This window comes from Bos javanicus, chromosome 19, assembly GCF_032452875.1.
Source record: "Bos javanicus breed banteng chromosome 19, ARS-OSU_banteng_1.0, whole genome shotgun sequence".
NCBI classification, from domain to species: Eukaryota; Metazoa; Chordata; class Mammalia; order Artiodactyla; family Bovidae; genus Bos; species Bos javanicus.
In genome coordinates this window covers 59456365-59474479 of record NC_083886.1, presented here as the reverse complement: position 1 = coordinate 59474479, position 18115 = coordinate 59456365, and the positions used below count along the sequence as shown (strand labels likewise).

General features: G+C 53.4%; 1 protein-coding gene across 2 annotated transcripts in view; it reads right to left on the bottom strand.

Annotated features, from left to right (window-relative positions):
- SDK2 (sidekick cell adhesion molecule 2) overlaps positions 1–18115 on the bottom strand; it is a 264287-nt gene that overhangs the window by 130933 nt on the left and 115239 nt on the right. For both annotated transcript variants that reach the window (XM_061392947.1, XM_061392949.1), the window contains exon 2: positions 7973–8132. In XM_061392947.1, coding sequence (XP_061248931.1) covers positions 7973–8132 — 160 coding nt within the window. The remainder of the gene's footprint in view (positions 1–7972; positions 8133–18115) is intronic.

The window sequence follows — 18115 nt, the reverse complement described above, 5'->3', positions numbered from 1 at the left end:
CAGAACCGCTGCCGGGAAGAGCCTGTCTCAGTTCCTGGCCCCCACGTGGCGTGTGCCCTCTGGGAAGCCCGCCAGCCTCTGCCTCCCTGGCCTCTGCTGCCTGCCCTCGCATCTACGGGGAGGCCGGCGGAGGGGACGGGGTCACCGCAGCTGGCCCCAGGGGCTCCCTTTCATCCTCTCCTCTGAAGGGTTTCAAAAGCGGCAGCCGCTCTGCAGGAGTCCCCTGCTCTGTGGCCACAGCAGGGCTGTCACTCGCGGGGGTCTCTGCCTTCTCTCCACCCCCGAGCCGGGCAGCTCCCCGATGCAGTGCACACCCCCCCTGCCCACAAAGGATGTCGGGCTGGCGGTGGGGCTGAGGACCCAGTGGGGGCCAGCCAGACGCCAGGCCTGGCTCACCTGAGCCTCCCTGCCCCCCAACACCCATACCCAGCAAGGCCCAGCCTCAACTGGTCTCATGCCTTCACCCTTGCACCCTAGAGGGTCTGAGAGGCCCCCAGCTTCTCGCTCCTGGGGCCAGAAGAACAACACAATGACGAATGGGGCCAAAGGAGCCCCATCAGGGACCTGTGTGCGTCGGTGCAGAAAGGGCAAAACCCTCAGGTGACAGGCCTCCTGGACTGGCCACTTGCTCCCTGGATGAGCCCAGCCACGTTCCGGAACTTCTGCGAGCTTCCGCGGAAGGAGGGTAAGAACACCTCCCAGTGTTGCTGTGAAATGATGTATATTAAGTTCTTGAAACCGAGTGAGCCTGAATAAACAGTAGTTCTTCTTTGGATCCATGTGCCTGACTATGCGTGGGAATCTGTGTATGTGTGTGTGTGTGTGTGTGTGTGTGTGTGTGTGTGTGTGGTCTGCCTTGCTGATTTGTTTTTCCTATGTGATTTAAAAAATTTATTTTTATTTTATTTTTTTGGCTGCCTTGGGTCTTCGCGGCTGCGTGCAGGCTCGCTCTAGTTGCGTTGAGCGGAGGCTACTCTGGTTGCAGAGCGCAGTCTGGAGGCTCACTGTGGCTTCTCTTGTTGCAGAGAATGGGTTCTAGGGTGCTCAGGCTCAGTTGCAGTGCACGGGCTTCACTGCCCCACAGTATGCGGGATCGTCCGAGACTGGGGATTGAACTGGTGTCCCCTGCATTGGCAGGAAGATTCTTAACCACTGGACCATCAGGAAAGTCTTGCCTATTTAGGTGTGAGAATACTTACAGGAGGAGGCGCTACCGGGCGGGACAAAATGATGCAGTTGACAGCTCTGCCAGGATGTGGTCACAAGGACGGGAGGGTGAGGTCTCTCCTCCACCCTCCCCACGGCCACTGCCTCACCTGCCGTTTCTTCAGCTGGTGGGAGAGTCCCCATCCACGCAGCCCTGGCTGGTGACACAGACACCAACAGAGCCTGACCTGATCCAACCTGGAGAGATGCCCCCCGATGCCCCATGGGAGGGGAGGGTGCGAGGTATGCGAGAGCAAACTGGCACAGCAGGCTCCAGGGCAACGCAGAGGGCCTGGAGTGAGTTACCACCGCACAGAGCCAGGATGTCACACAAACACATCTATGCTTTGCATGCTCATAACTCATAACCACTAAACCGGAGAAGACGATGGCACCCCACTCCAGTACTCTTGCCTGGAAAATCCCATGGACAGAGGAGCCTGGTGAGCTGCCATCTATGGGGTCCCACAGAGTTGGAAAAGACTCAAGTGACTTAGCAGCAGCAGCAACCACTAAACACATGTATGAGACCTAAGGAATCACATGTACGCAGAGCACCACGACCCCTCAGCGGCTGTTGTTTAGTTGTTAAGTTGTGTCCGACCTCATGGACTGTAGCCCACTAGGCCCCTCTGTCCGTGGGATTTTCCAGACAAGAGTACTGGAGTGGGTTGCCATTTCCCCTGGAGACATTCTCACCTGCATGTGAGATTTCTGGTGGGTTTGCTATTTGTCTCCTTATTCTATTAAGACGACACCTGGCGTAACCTAACAGCCACCATTCATTTCATGTCTGTTGCACCTTGACTGCATCTGCCCCATAGACTCTCACTGAGTCCCCACTATAACCCTCTAAAGTAGGCATGACTGTGCCCAGTTCCAAAGTGAGAAAACGAACTCAGGGTGGCCAAGTATTCCTGCCCAAAGTCACAGAGCTAGTCATGGGAAACTCACGAAAGTACTCAGGTGCGCATAACCCCAAATCCAGGTCATTTCCATTCCGCCCCCAAGGGTGGATTCAGACCCACAAACCTGGCAGGGTCCCTGGCGCTCAGAAAGAGGCCGAGGCTTTCCTCCGTATGGATGCCTCTCTCTCTCCACACACACACACTCCACACATCTCTGGCTCATTCTGGGACAGATTCCCCTGAGAATAAAGATCCTTGGAGAATGGATGTGCATGCTAACTCCTTCCTTTGAACACGGAATGGGAAACAGTTAAATTTACAACGTCGCTCCCAGTTTTATTTTCTCTCTACTTGCTGAGTAAATTCAGCCATCCTTCTGCCTGAAAATTGGATATTATCACCCAACTCAAAACCTAGGGTTTGCGAGAGACAGGAAGACCTCAGAAGAAAGCAGTGGTCAGAGACTCATGATGAGAAGCTGACTGATCTCTTATATGATGGGGTTTTTAGTATGCATCTATTCCCAAGGGGAAATCAGAACTTTCAGTTAACCCAAAACAAGAAAGTGCTAGAAATCCAATGGGGACAGGTCAAAAGGACTCAAGAGCCGGGCTGAAGAAGCTGCACTGGCCAACTCTGGGTCACTATGAATGTCCAAGCAAATAATGATGGTAATGGATTAAAACACAGATGAAAAATTATCCATGAGTTCATATAGGTGTTACACTATTTTAAAGGGGGTGAGAAGGGAAAGATCTCTTTCATGAAATAATGCCAACTAATACAAGAAAGGATGGAAAAGGTGCTAATCACAACTATCTTGGTAATAATTGATTCAGGTGAGACTCATCAATGGATGTCAAACCACTGGCTGGGAGATTCCTAGGGAGAAGAATATTCACACAGTCTCAACTTATCATCCAAAAGGGAGAAATTACATCGATACCCTGACAAGGGAGAAGTCTGTGAATGTCATCTTGACCAGTTGAAAAAACCTACCGTCGCCGATAATGGGACAAACTGACATCAGGTACATGTAAGTGTGAAGTGTTGAAACGGATGAACATCTACAGAATATTCCTGCCAAAAAGATGAACGTAATTATGAGAATATAACTGGGCAAATCCACACTGGAGGACATTTTGCAAAACTGGCTGAACTCTCAAAAATGTCAGTGCTGTGAAAGACAGGAAAGAAAAATGAGGAATGGCTCTAGAGTCTAAAGAGTCATGACAACTAAACCCAACATGTGGTCCTTGATTAGATCCTGTATTAAATAACAATAATAAAAACATCCACAAAGGTATAATCAGGACCCATGGAGAAATTTGAATATGGACCGTGTGTCAGATAGTAATATTGTATTAATATCAATGTGCAATTTCCTGAGTGTGAAAATTGTGTGGTAGTTCTGTAGGAAAACACCTTCTTCTTAGGCAATTTTACCTAGGGGTGAACTGACATAATATTGGCAACTAATTTCTTTTTTAAAAAATTATTTATTTTTATTTATTTGGCTGTACCAGGTCTTAACTGTGCATGTGGGATCTAGTTCCCTGAGCAGGGACTGAACCAGGGCCCTCTGCATTGGGACCACAGAGCCTTAAGCACTAGACTACCTGGGAAGTCCCAACTAATTCTTAAATAATTCATGAACGCATATATGTGTACACGGAAAGAGCAAGAGAGAGTGCAAATGATACAAAATAGTAACAACCAATGAATGGAAAAAGGTACAAGTGTTGATGGTACCATCATAGTTTTTTCCAATATTTGGAAATTTGCAAAATTAAAAAGAAAAGGAAGGAAGGAAAAAGCACCTGCTGTGAGCCACACCCTCCCCGGGCGCAGGGGCGGTGAAATGACTGGTGGGAAGGTTCTGTCTGCCCAACACCCTTTTCCTTTCTTCTTCTAAGAGTTCTCATTTTCACTTCCACCTCTGGGCTCTAGTGAGTGGAGCTGCTGCGCAAAGTCCTAGGACTGGGAGCAGACACGTGACACGACCTGGCCAATCACAGCTCTCTGTGCTGCTGCCCCCACAGGGATTGGTTGGGGCAGATCCAGGCTGGACCAATAGGAATCCTTCCCTGGGTCTTTCTACATGGACCTCCTCCTCCAGGGAAGTTCCTTTTACTCTGAGATCATGTGGCTGTAAGCCTAGGATTCTTGGACTTCTCAAGAATCTCATTGCCTGAGAATAAAGTCTGAATCCCTGCATGAGAATAAAGTCTGAATCCAGAGGCGGGCACAGCTGAGCAGCCCTGAGCCCTATCCAGTTCTTGGTTCTATTAATAAGTCCTGAGACTCCTGGAACTGCCGAGGCACCTGAAGCTCTTCCTTCATTCCGTGCTTTACTTGCATGGTCTTCTGTAAATAATTAGAAGGCAAAGTATATGGAGACGTATTAGGAACAGAAACGAAGGGCAGAGAGAGGCAGAAATGAGGGGGGGCGGTGTGCGTGCGTGCATGTGTGTTTGAGAGATTTACTGAGAGCACACAGGTATTCTATCCACAAAGGCTTTCCCAAAGAGCTGGGACCTTGGAGGAAACAGCAAGAAGGTTCTGAAAGGGACAATATTCCAAGCGGAGGAGACAGGACAGTTTGGACAAAGGCAGAAAAGAAGGCTGTCCTGGGCATAAAAAGCCTTTCTGGGGGTGAGGAGGCAAGAGACTGAGGTCCCCAAATGGAAGTTCAGTTATGGCTGAATAACTCCCATCCAGCCAAGCCCTGAAATGCATCTTTGTTCTCTAGAACTTGCAGGGTACAGTTAGCAGAAAGATGCTTAGGATATATATACATGGAGGAGGCGGTGGCAACAATCTTTCTTCAATATGAGGCAGTGTGGGTGGCGGTAAAGAATTCAAGCCCTGTGGTCATCTGACTTATATCTGAAGCCCAACTCAGTAACTTGACCTTGCATGGACTGTTTAATCTAAGCCTCAGTTTGCTCATCTGTAGAATGGAGGAGAAACAATGGACCCTACTCATAGGACTGCTGACAGGATTAAAGGAGATACTCTCAGAGAGCCTACCATAACATCAGCCATGAAATAAATTCTTTTTTGGTTGCCAATGATTATTACTATCATTACTTATAGCTCACTCAGAAAAGAATCTGCCTGCAGTGCAGGAGACCTGGGTTCCATCCCTGGGTTGGGAAGATCCCCTGGAGAAGGAAATGGCAACCCACTCCAGTATCATTGCCTGGAAAATCTCATGGACAGAGGAGCCTGGTGAGCTGTAGTCCATGGGGTCGCAAAGAGTCGGGCACGACTGAGCGACTAACACTTAACACCATCATCAACAACACCTGTACCCTGACAACGACTTCCAGGGTCAGGGGGCTGACGGGGTCCAAAGAAAGCTCATTCCATCGCTGGGTGAATCTGAACCTGAAGAGCCGAGATGTGCTTCTGTGTAACACCCACCCCCGTGTCCTCGCAGCTTCAGGCACCAGAAGAAGCAGATAAGGAATCAACTCTCCTCCCCCTGGGTCCTGCCTCCAGCTCCCTGCCAGCGAAAATCCAGGGCAAAGACACCACTGAGACTGTGGTATGCCATCGGCATGCTCTGGGGGTGCCCACTCAAGCACGTCCACCATCCAAGAGGCTCCAGGGGCTCTTCATGGAAACTGTTAAAACTGCCCAGGGTGCCACAGAGCTTTTAGGAATGGTTCTGGGACCCCGACTGAAAACCATCACAAGGGCCGCTCAGGGAGGCCCCTCTGGTCTCCTTGTGGCTCCCTGGAGAACCAAAGCCCAGAGTGGCCAGCCCTGGAGGGCCGCCTTCATCCGGGCCCAGGTCTCTCACCACCCACAGACGGGAGGGTGGTCCTCCCGCCCTGGCGCCTCCTGCTCTCTCGTTTGCCAACGTGGGCACTCCCACTGAAACCCAGCAGGTACTTGTGGGGCTCCTGGGCACCAAAGTCCTTATGTGACCGTTTCTCCTATGCAGAAAACAGCCTTCTGCCTCCATGACCTTCCCTGAGGTCCAGAGTTGCTAATCAGGGAAGGAAGGGGTTGCAGAGACGAGGGAGGAGTGGCCAAGAAGCAATAATGGACGCTTGGGTGGGGTCCCGGCTCCACCTCGAGGGAGGCACAGGACAGTATCTTTGAACTCTTTACAGACCTAAGCGGCAGTGTTGGCCTCCCCTTGTGGCTCAGATGGTAAAGAACCTGCCTGCAATGCAGGAGGCCCGGGTTTGATCCCTGGATCAGGAAGATCTCCTGGAGAAGAGAATGAAAACCCACTCCAGTATTCTTGCCTGGAGAATTCCATGGACAGAGGAGCCTGGAGGGCTACAGTCCATGGGGTCGGACAGTCCAAATAGTCAGACTCGACTGAATGACAAACACACACAAAGTCCAGGCAAGAACACTGGAGTGGGTTGCTATCTCCTTCTCCAGGGGATCTTCCCAACCCAGGGATCGAACCCAGGTCTCCTGCACTGCAGGTGGATTCTTTACCACTGAGCTACCTGGAAAGCCCACTTACAGAAGTAAAAGCCCCAATAAAAGGAAGATGAAGTATTTAATGAGGCATTCTTCATTTCAGAAGGAAGGCCACAGCTTGATAACCTCAAGAACCACAGAAACTCTTCAGGAGACCGCCAGATTAAGGGAGTGCACACCCTAATCTGATCAGCAACCCCACCCTTGAACCACTGCTATAGAACTCCCCACATCCTCCTGGGCTGGGACACACAGTTTTTGAAGGCACGAGCCTGCTGTGTCCCCATTTGCCTGGCAAAGCAATAAAGCTATTCTTTTCTACTTCACTCAAAACTCTGTCTCTGAGATTCAAACTGGCACCTGTGTACAGAGGCCGAGTTTTCGGCATCACCACCGAGCCCATCCAGACCAGTGTTGGGGTAGAGGGAACCTGGGCACCAGGGTGGCCCCAAAGGCTGGCTTCCTGGCTTCACGAAGAAAAGGATGGTTTCCTGGGAAGGACAGATCCTCAAGCAATTAAATCCCCCTCCTCTCATTTGCATTCCTGTCCCTGATCAGTATCAACATCCCCAGGGCAAGACAATCTTGTTTCCCCAACAAAACCGATTATGCACATCAGGCCTAGGGATTAATTACCAGGCACAGGGTCGGGAGCCAATCAGACAGGGTGGGATGGGGGGACAGGAGCAGGAATGAGGGAGAGCCAGGAGAGAGGTTGGAGGCCGTCCGGCTTCGGGGGTGGCTGCCTCGGGCTTACTCTTCCACCTGCCCTCACTGAGACCCGGGCCTCTCTCTCTGTCTCTGTGCTCCCCTTTCTCCCCACTTGGCAGTGTCTGGGGGAGGCGGGCCCGGCCAGCCCACAGCACCAGGCAGGGACATAGCAGGAAGCGGAGATAAGTCCACAAGCCCAGGGGGCCCCACTTATGTGTTCCCCCTGAATTTCCCTCCCGAATAGAATCTATCCATCACTTATGGATCCTGGGTAGTCACATGCCACGGCCCTCTGTTGGATCCAGGCCTTTCCAACAGCTCCCCTGAGACAGCAGCATCTTCTAGTAGGGAGGGCGTGGGGATCTGGTCACAGCTCACGCTGGCATTGAGCTCCTCTGCCCTAATCATCACCTCTGTTCGTCCAAGGCTGCCTGGACCACCCTATCGGGGCAGCGCCCCCCAGCCCACCCTCCGGTCGTCCTCTGCTGGCTTAGCTGGCAGGGTCTTCTCACCCCAGGGCAAGGCTGCCTTGACTTCCCCCCACCCAACCTCCTGCAGCTTCCGCCACCCCAGCCTCCCTGTATCCCTGGCCCAGAGCGTCCCTGAACTGCCATCCCAGCCCGCTCCCCACTCAGGTACCCCTGCAGGCCACGGCAGGACGCCAGCAGCCAGGAGGGAAGGGGCGGCGCGCTTGCCTGTACTCCAGGGAGAACCGGGTCAGCTCCCGACCGTTGTGCAGCCACTTGAACTCCAGCGGCCAGCTGCCCTCAGCCATGCAGGTGAGCACGAGGCGGTTCCCCTCCAGGTGCACCTGTGTCCGCGCCGGCTCCGTCTTGAAATAGGGGGGCACGTCATCTGCGGGGAACAGAGACACCGAGGCGCCGGTTACCACTCCTCACCTGCCTGCAGCCGCTCACCTGGAGCCCGGCCTCTGGGAGGCAGACCCGGCAGGCGCAGCGGGGAACGGGCGAAGGTCCCATGCCCGGGAAGGGCTGGCACTCAGGTCAGTGTGACTTCAGGGCTCGTATGCAGAGCGAGTCCTCCCCGCCTGCCTCCTCCCAGAAGCCCCTGGGGCCACCACGTTGGCTGCCACCCCGACGCTCCAGGACTCGTGGTCTCTCCTCCTTGGGATCCCCATCCATCTGCACCCTTTGCTTCTGGTTTATCCTTCCAGAGATGGAGGAAGGGTGGGAGGAGCACTTCTGAACTTTAGCCAAAGGGAAAATAAACATCCCATGGAAAAGGGGGGAAAGGGGGCACGGATAAGCCGGGAGACCGGAGCTGACACACACTACAGATAAGGTCCGACCGTACAGCGCAGGGAATGCCGCTCGGCACTCTGCAATGACTGACACGGGAACCGAATCTCAGAAAGGCTGGATACATGTGTACGTATAACTGATTCACCTTGCGGTGAAGCAGACGCTAACACAACATTGTAAATCAACTGTACTCCAATAAAAATTAATTTTAAAAAGTAAAAAAATAAATATCTCAAAGGAAACAGGCATAGGACCCCTGGGCTGGCAGGAGTGGCAGGTGGTGGGGGCGGCCTGAGTCCTGCTTCCCAAGGCTGCAGGAAACCCTTCCAGGCGCTGGGGTGGGGTACCTCTAGTGGGCACCCCTCCACCGCCAGGCTGCTTGATCTTCCACCCCAGGTTGTGGGCCAGCCTGCCTCGACCTCCTCACTCACACCAGGTTGGCTGTGGGGCCAGAAGAAGTGCCGCTGCCTGGGCTGTGGGCCTGGATACAGTCCTTGCTCTGCTCTTCCCTAGCCCTTTGACCCGACTCAGCCCAGCCAAGCACGAGCCCCCCGCAGCTCCCCTTGACACAGACAGTGCACGCAGGACCCCAGGCTTCAGGGGACCACTTGGACCAAAAGCTTTGGGTGGAAACACAGGCTTTCTGTCTTCCGGCCAGTTGGAAAAGGGGCAGAAGTGAAGTAGACGAAGGGGTTGGCAAAAGAACTGGGAGGCGCAGCGAGGGGGAGAGGGCCTCCACGCCCATCGTTGAGCAGACCTGTGTTTTAGGGGAGGGGCTGGGCTGGGGGAGGGGCCCGCACTGGAAACAACACAGGGACCAAAGTACCACTAGGTTCTGGGTCCTTCCAGGGGCTTTAACGTCCTCTCACACGCAAGCCCACAGCAGATAGGATCAAAACCCACCTTTCAGAGAGGGGTTAGAAACCCGCCTGGGCTCACACAGCTGGAAGGCAAGCAGCCAGCCCTGCAGGCTGAGCACTTAACCCTGAACTTGACCATGAAGGTGAAACGTGAATGGAGAGGAAGATGGATTTAAGGCACCCACAGGCAGACTCAACACCTTTGCGTCTGAGAGATGGAGGAAGCGAGCTCCAGGAAGCACTGTTCACCAGCTCATCCAGCGAGCACGCTCTGTGCAGGGGCTTTGATCACCTGCTCTCAGGAGTACGGCCCACGGACCTGCAGCCCTGAGCTGCAACCAGGGCGAGTCAGGTCTAGGCCTGAAAGTGAAAAGTGAAAGAGAAGTCGCTCAGGCGTGTCCGACTCTTTGCCACCCCGTGGACTGTAGTCTACCAGGCTCCCCGTCCATGGGATTCTCCAGGCAAGAGTACTGGAGTGGGTTGCCATTTCCTTCTCCAGGAGATCTTCCTGACCCACGGATCAAACCCGGGTCTCCTGCATTCCAGGCAGACGCTTTAACCTCTGAGCCATCAGGGAAGCCCCGCATTGTAGGCAGACGCTTTACCCTCTGAGCTTGCCAGACCCAAATCCAAGCACTTTCCACCCATCACCCTGCCCGAGGGGTGGGCAGTGCACAAAGCCAGAAAGCTGCTGGCAAATCAGGCACTGGGCACCCGACCTCCAAGCCTTGTGGGAGAGGGGTCCTGGCACCACACCCTGTCTGTGCTCAGCTGCCTGGCTGCGGACACGTATTCATCTAGCTGAGTCTCAGTTTCTCCATCAGGAGACACAGGAAGAGAAACAGCCGCTGAGATATCTTAAGAGTTAAATGGGATAGTGTTAGTCACTAAGTCGTGTCCAACTCCTTGCGACTCCATGGACTGTAGCCCACCAGGCTCCTCTGTCCGTGGAATTCTCCAGGCAAGAATACTGGAGTGGGTTGCCATGCCCTTTTCCAGGGGATCTTCCCGACCCAGGGATTGAACATTGCATTGCAGGCAGATTCTTTGCCACCTGAGCCACCAGGGAAGCCCATTGTTAAATGAGATAACAATTGTGAAAATACTAGGTTTGTGCCTGGCCCGGAGTAAATGTTCTGCAAACATTCATTTCTTTTCCAACATCAGAGAATTGGTGTTCCTGCCAGGGAAGGGGGTTCCATCACCCTCGGCGCTGGCTGACGCCCCAGACAGACCTCAGTCTGAGAGTTAACGATCCACTAGGAGCCAGACAGTGAAAAATATAAGCACTATTCCTCAGGCCTCAGATATGGGACAAGCCAGAGAAGAGAAAGGGGCGATATGGGACAAGCCAGAGAAGAGAAGGGGCACTTGTCGGCTCGGGGAGGCAGTGACTCAAGGGTGGAAGGGAGTGAACCCAGCTGCGGCCTGGCAGGCTGGGGGCGGGGGCCGGTGTGCAGGAGCTGGGGGAGCAGGGCCCCTCCTGCGTCCCAGGTGGAATCTTTGGAGGATCAGTGGGGCTTGGAGGCCTGGATCCCCGCTCTACCCCCTCACCCTCAGATTTAACCAGGGTTGGGCATCCTTGGGTTTCAGATAAGTTTCTGCATTTGTGACAAAGCCTCACTCTGAGCTTATGCACAGACGAACAACTCAGGACAAGCCGAATGTCAGCTTGAGGCCCGGGTCCACCAGCTGGCTGCAGAGATTCCCACTCAACCCCAAGGTCTCTCCATCTTCACTAGAGACTGTAGGGAGTCTTCCTGGAACCCCAACCCTGCTACAGACCCTCACTGTGGGGGCCACTGGAGGGCAGGCCGGGGGGTGGTCTGACAGCGGCCGGAGAGCAGGTGCAAACGTGCAAGGGGCACACTCTGGACCACTCTGCCCCTCGGCATCTCTCCGCGGGCGCCGATGTTCCCAGCTCGGAGCTGACGCTGCTCACTGGCCCGTCTGCCCATCACTCTTAACAACGGGTCATGTGAGCACACTGCCTTAAAGACGCTGGAGCGGCGCCTCTCCTAGAGTGTGTCCTGAGGGGGTGTCTGCCACCTCCCCGCCCCCGGTCCCCCATTTCTGGGGTCCTTGCGTATCTCTGGAGCTGGGGAAGGGCGGAGAGGCAGGCAAGCACTCATTTGCCAAGAAAAACGATTCCCCATTCTCGGAGGCAGCCGGCTCCTCTCAGTTTAACAAATGGGCACATTCGCACTTCAAAGGCGCATTCATATTCTCCAGCAGCTTTCAAGAGCCCTTTGAATCGCGTTCTTAAAAACCCTCTGTTAGCTCCTGTCATCCCTCGTTTGTTTTAAAACAATAACGCTCCCAGCCCCCAAAGATCAGATCCCTTGGAGGTGGGCTGACTCAGAGCCAGAGGAGTCGGTGGGGGAGGGGGGGTGGGTGGCGGGTGTGTTTGCACACGCACACGGGCACATGCGCCTGGCACCCACACCCCGGCCTCTGCCACCCGGCTCGCGGATCATGTGCCCCCCACGTCCGCAGTCGCCAGTTCATTCCTCAGGCTCTCCTAGGGGCGCCAGTCTGGAGCCAAATGGCTTCTGCTTGGATGGGCTGATTCCAGAGGCTGCTGGAGATAATGATTTGAGGGAAGAGGGGAGGTGGGGTGTTAGCCTTTCCTGAGAACCTCCTGGGTACCCAGATCAGAACGGCTTCCCTTGTTCCAAGCGATCCTAACAAGGCCTCCTGGCTGAGGCCAAGGCTCCCTGCCCCAAGACCCTGAGACGCGGCCACACCTCCTTTTCCCGAAGATGAAAGGCCCCTCATGTCGGGACTCATGTTGGGATACAGGGATCTGGGAGGGAGGCCCACACAGAACTGAGAGCAGGCGTGGTAGTGAGTCCTGCCAGCCTGTTTTCCTAGATGGGCCGGCCCTGCCCCGAAGCAGGGGGGCTGGGAGTGTGGGAGCTGTCGCAGGAAAGACTGATGGGAGAAGGATACTGGTGGGACAGCCTGTGTGTGTGTGTGTGTGTCTGTATGTCTTTGAGCGTGCGTCTGTATGCATCTTTGCATGTATGTAAGTATGTATTCACGTGTATGTGTCTGTGTGTTCACGTGTGTGTCTGGATGACTCTCTGACTGCATGTGTAGCTGTGTGTCTGAGTGTGTGTGTGTGTGCACGCACGTGCTTACGTGCAGGAACAGATTTCTGCGTCATGACCGCACAGGTGGGTAACACAGATCATTGACCTTGAGCAAATGACTTTGACTTTCTGCACTTCAGTGTCCTTGGCTGTAAACTGGGGATATGTTTATTGTGAGGCTTTAATTAAAAAACAGAAAGTGCTTAGGGAAGGAAAGTGACTGGTGTGTGCTATGGGAGAGGCAGTTATTACTCCTCTTGATCATACAGGCAGGGGGCAGGTCCCCTGGCGGGAAGAGCTCACACACTCTCGGCAGGGGCCGTAGCCTCTCACCTTAGCTCTGGGATTGTGCAGTACACAACCTGGGCTACCGCACCTGACAGCCCTGCTAGCCATGTTCTCAGCGGGGAGGGGAGAATGGAGAAGGGTCGACAGAATCGACGTTCCACGGATGTCATTCTCGTCAACTCTTCCTCACTTTGAAAACTTACACATGGAAGATTTCTTAATCTTCTTTTTCTTAATCTTCATTTTCTTAGACAAAATGATTCAAAAGTTCACACTTAAGAAAACCACAAAAGAATAGACAAGAAAATTCTGAAAAAGAATGGCAAGCAGAAGAGATAGCACACATATCGAACGATATCACAAAGCTGCAATCATTAAAGCAGTGTGTTCTTTTTCAAATGGACTGATGAAGCGATGAACCAGAGAGTCTAGACATAGACCCCAGTATATATGGGATATTTGAGAAAGGATTAAAGTAGAATCTCAGGTCAGTGGGGAATAGATCAATTATTCAATAAATGGCCTTGGAGCAACCAGGATGCCATTTAAGGGGAAAAAATCAAGCTGAATCTATTCCTCACACTTAACCACAAAATAAATGTTAAATGGATCAATGTTTTAAACAAAAACAAATGAAATTCTAAAAGAACTAGAAAAAAATCACAGGGGCTTAAAATACACAATCTCAGCAAAGCAAATAATTTGCCAAGTACTTTCTAAGTACTACACAAACTCCAGAAAGTCATAAAAACAGATTGATACCTTCAACTATATAAAAATCTTGCATGGATGGAAAAAAAAATACCCATAAACAAAAAACAACAAATGACAAACTGGGGGGGAAATATTTGCAGCTTCTATCATGGACAAAGAGCTCATTTTCCTGATATAAAAAATATTCTCATAAATTAATAAGAAAAAGAGGAACAAACCAACAGAAAAATGGGCAAAGGATACGAACCGTTCACAGAGAAGCATTACAAATAGCTTGCAAACACAGACAAAGATGCTGAACTTTGCGATAAGAGAAAGGCAAGGAAAACTCAATAAGATACTTTTTTTTCCCTATCACTTTGGCCAAGATTTGAAAACACGATAAAATCCTGGGGCTGGCCAGCCTGTGGAGATCCAGGCTTCATGCACACAGCTTGGCAATTCCATGAAAACTAAAAATGCACCTCTTCATTCACCAACTCTTTAGGGAATTTCTCCTTCACACACACACACACACACACACACACACACACGCGCGCATGGATAAAGTGACAGCATTGCAAGGGAACGCTGTGTTTTGTAACAGCGAAAGCTTGGAAATGACCTGAATGTCTGTCAAGAGGGTGCTGGTTAAAGACATGATTGCACCTCCAAACAGTAGAATTCTCTGCACTGAAAGGCTCTGGAACAAATCCTGAGACCTACTGTTAAGTGAAAAGAGCAAGGTGTAGAATGGGCTGTGTAATCGGCTATCACTTGGGCACAGTTTTTTCTTCAAGGGTAAAAATAGATTTGCTTGTACAGGCACAGGCTTCTTCTAGAGGGTCACATAAGACACTGGGCTCAGTGACGCTGTGGGGAGGAGAACTGGGGGGCTAGGGCTGGGAGAGAGGGGCCCACACTTTTATTCTCTGTCTTTTCGTAACTTTCAGAAAGTGTTTTATTGCTGTTGCTGTTTAGTCGCTAAGTCATGTCCAACTCTTTGCAACCTCATGGACTGTAGCCCGCCAAGCTTCTCTGTCCCTGGGATTTCCCAGGCAAGAATACCGGGGTGGGTTGCCATTTCCTCCTCCAGGGGATCTTCCTGACCCAGGGATTGAACCTGCGTCTCTTTCTTGAGAGCATGCTTGGAGATTCTGACAGAGAGCACAGCTACTCATATACTTGACCAAAGACGGGTTCTCCTCTGTCGGGGATGGCTGTCCTCTTTGACCGAGCATGCAGCTTCAGGAGGGACGCATGTAGGGCGGTGAGGGAGGAGGGGGACACGGGCCTAGCCAGCCAGGTCAGCCGAGTTGCCCTGGTGATCAGTGGGGTGACGGATGTCCCAACCAGACCACACTCACATCCCCGAGTCTCTCTCTCCCGGCAGGCAGGTTCTTTACCGCTGAGCTACCAGGGAAGCCCCACTGTGCCCTATAGGTATAGATTATTTGTTTATAATCAGCTGGTAAAGAATCCACCTGCAATGCGGGAGATCTGGATTCGATCCCTGGGTTGGGAAGATCCTCTGGAGAAGGGAAGAGCTACCCATTCCACTATTTTGGCCTGGAGAATTCCATGGACTGTATAGTCCATGGGGTCACAAAGAGTCAGATACAACTGAGCGACTTTCACTCTGCATTCATTTATAATCAGATGTATGCGCATAGAAGCAAACACGTTTGTAAGTGGAGAGGGTGCACAGTCACGGGCAGTCCTGCTGGTCACGCAGGAGAGGACAGGTCTTCCGTGTGCCCGGGACTCAGGGGTGTGGAACGGCTTGGGGCGGGGGGGGGTCCCTGATCACCAGAGCCTAAGCTTCTTCTCAAGGAAGAGCCACCAACAGAGGCGAACAAGCGGCCTCAGTCCTGGGCTTCCGCCTAGTTCCCCAGAACAGGGGCCCCTGGCTGCCTGTTCCTCCAAATTCCCACTAAACACCCCCATTGTCATTCTTCTACTGCAAGCTCCAGGCGAAACGGTCCCACACAGATGCTTATCGCAACTTTAACCTCTCCCCTCCCTTCAGCCCCTAGCACAATAATGCCATATTTCTCCAGAGCCTACCCCCATGTCTCCTGGGATCTGACCTCCCAGCCAGCTCAGCCCTGGGAACCCCACCTCGCCTGGAGCCAGACCCCTGCCGGCTGGGAGTGCCAGCCAGGGTGAAGACCTCGACCCGCCACTAATGCTGCTGATTGGCCAAAAGAGGTCTGTGTGCACTCCAGAGCCCGCTTCATGGGGCACCAAGCCTGGACCACCCCTCCCCAGCTCTGAAAGGCCCCACAGCCTCTGCTACTCAGCCATCTCGACTTCTCTGGAAAGCTTGGGGACAGAGTGGAGGTTGGGATTCCTGCAAACTTCTCACCTCACCACCCTCTAGGCTCTGCACTAGGCTAGACTGATCTCCATGGTCCTGGATTGACCTTTGTCCTGGATTGACCTTCGTGGCCTCCTGACAGCCCTCCCCGGATCTGGCTGGAGCCCAGGTCAGAGGAGGCGGAGGCCCCCCGGAAGGCCCCTCTCCACAAACCCCTCCTCTCCCCACACTTCTATTACTGCTCCCTTGATTTCACATGATCTCTCGAACTCCCTACATGTGAAGTGCTTTATGTCCATCGTTTCAGTTAGGAGTCACAGGGACTTCTCAAAGCCAGTGCTAATTTTGTTCCCATTTTACAGATGAAACTCAGGAACATTCAGTCATACTACCTAGCCACATAGACATAAACCCAGATCTGGCAGACTCCAGAGTTTGGGATCTTTCTGTAGGTAACATGGGGCTTCCCTATGAACTGCCCCACTCTTCACACCCTGACCTGTGGCCTCACAGGGGCTAAGTGAGGGATGGTGGCCTGTCTCAGGGATTGGAAGTCACAAGCAGGGGCTACACTGGCTGTGTGGCAGAGGCGTTACTACCCAGCTTTCAATGTCATGGCTCAGGTCTAGATTGGGGGTGAGGGTGAACCAGGTGGGCTGGCCAGGCATGGGTCCAGAGGATGCTGGAAGGATAATAGGGCACGATCGCCCAGGGAAGAGCAGTCCACTAGGGGTGAGCATTATGGAGGGCTTGGCTAGTGTGGTGCGGGCAGGGAAGCCTGGGGATAAGACTTCAAAGGGTCCAGAAGACGAAGATGTGGGTGGGAGGGGTCAAGTAAAATGAGGCAGGGGCTGGAGTCCCGGGGGCTTCTTGGGAAGGAAAGGCAGACCTGGGGTCCCCATCTCACAGCTCTGCTCGCCACCCAAGCCCCCAGGCGCACCCTTTCCCAAGCGGCTGGCTTCAAGATCCCAGTGGGAGACAAGAAACTGGGTTTAAATGCCCGTTGCTTCGCCAAGTAAAGTGTGACCTTGAGCACAGTAACCTCCCCAGCCTTACTGGTCTGTTCATGCAAGAGATTCCAACATCTGCGCCAGAGGCTCCTGGGAGAACTAAGTGAGCCAACGTATGTCAAGTTCAGAACACAGCGCTTGACCCCTACGGATGCTTTTTCTTGCTCTTCAGGCCCCTGGAGGCGATCACAGGAGGAGGAGATGGGGAAATGGGGTCCAGGGCTGATATCACCATCCCACCTATTTTCCCCTGACTTGTTCGCACCCCCTTACAGAGCCCATTGTCTCCTGAATGTCCCAAGTCTGAGCTTTCAGAATTCAGCTCCCTGGAGGCCCCTTCAAGCTGGCTCAAGAGCCAAGTCTGGCTTCGGGATGGCTTGTTAGGCCCTGAGCAAAGGTTTGGGACCAGGGTAGGAGCAGCTGGAGCTTCTGCACCAGGCCTGCGATGCCTTTTCCTCTGAAACCCAGGTCAGGGAGGTGCTGAGCCTGGGAGCTGCCACGGCGGGGGCTCAGGAGCAGGGAGCTGGGGGCCCCTGAAGGGCGCCATGCAGAAGCCTGTTTGAGCCCCGCCCCCGCTAAGAAATGTTCGGGGTGCACACGCAGCAGGCAGATGCTAGCAGGCAGACAGGGGATGCCAGGCTCCCCAGCTGTTCTCGCACCCTGTGCCTGACACGCCTGCCTGCTCCTGCCCCCCCAGCCAGGGTCTGCCAGCCCCACCAGCCCCTTAGTCTCTCCCCTCCGGCTCCCCTTCCCCTCCCTGCTTCACCCACAAATGAGATGCTAATTTATGCCCCTTTCCTGTCTCCTAGCAGATGCCTGGCCCAGCTCGGCCCGGTGCTGCCTGCATGCCAAGTGCTTCATTAGCCAGGAAAGAAGGCCCTTGCCCTCCTTAATCTAATCCTCACCGGTGACCTTCAGGAAACTGGGTACCTCCTGACGTCGGGGGCCTGGGAGGGTGCGGCAGTCAATTATGCCTCGGCCTCCACAGCTGCAGCCGAATGGATTTCTCGCTCAGAAAAGCATGTTCAAAAAGCATCTAATGGAACGGATCATCAATTTGTTTGAATACACATCTAATCTGATTAAGGGGGGGCCCAGCCGCCAGGGCAGCCAGGGCAACCGAGCCTCGACACGGCCCTGGGGAGTGGCGAGCAGGGCGGAGGGGCCCAGCCTGGGGAAAGCGGGGGGTGGGGAGTTTGTGTGTCCCAAGCACCCCGCCTCCATCTCCCCAGCCGGCCAGCCCACTGTACATCAGCCAGAGAGTCTCCCTCCTGCCTGCTCCCTCTTCAGGGCTCAAAGTGACGGGCTTT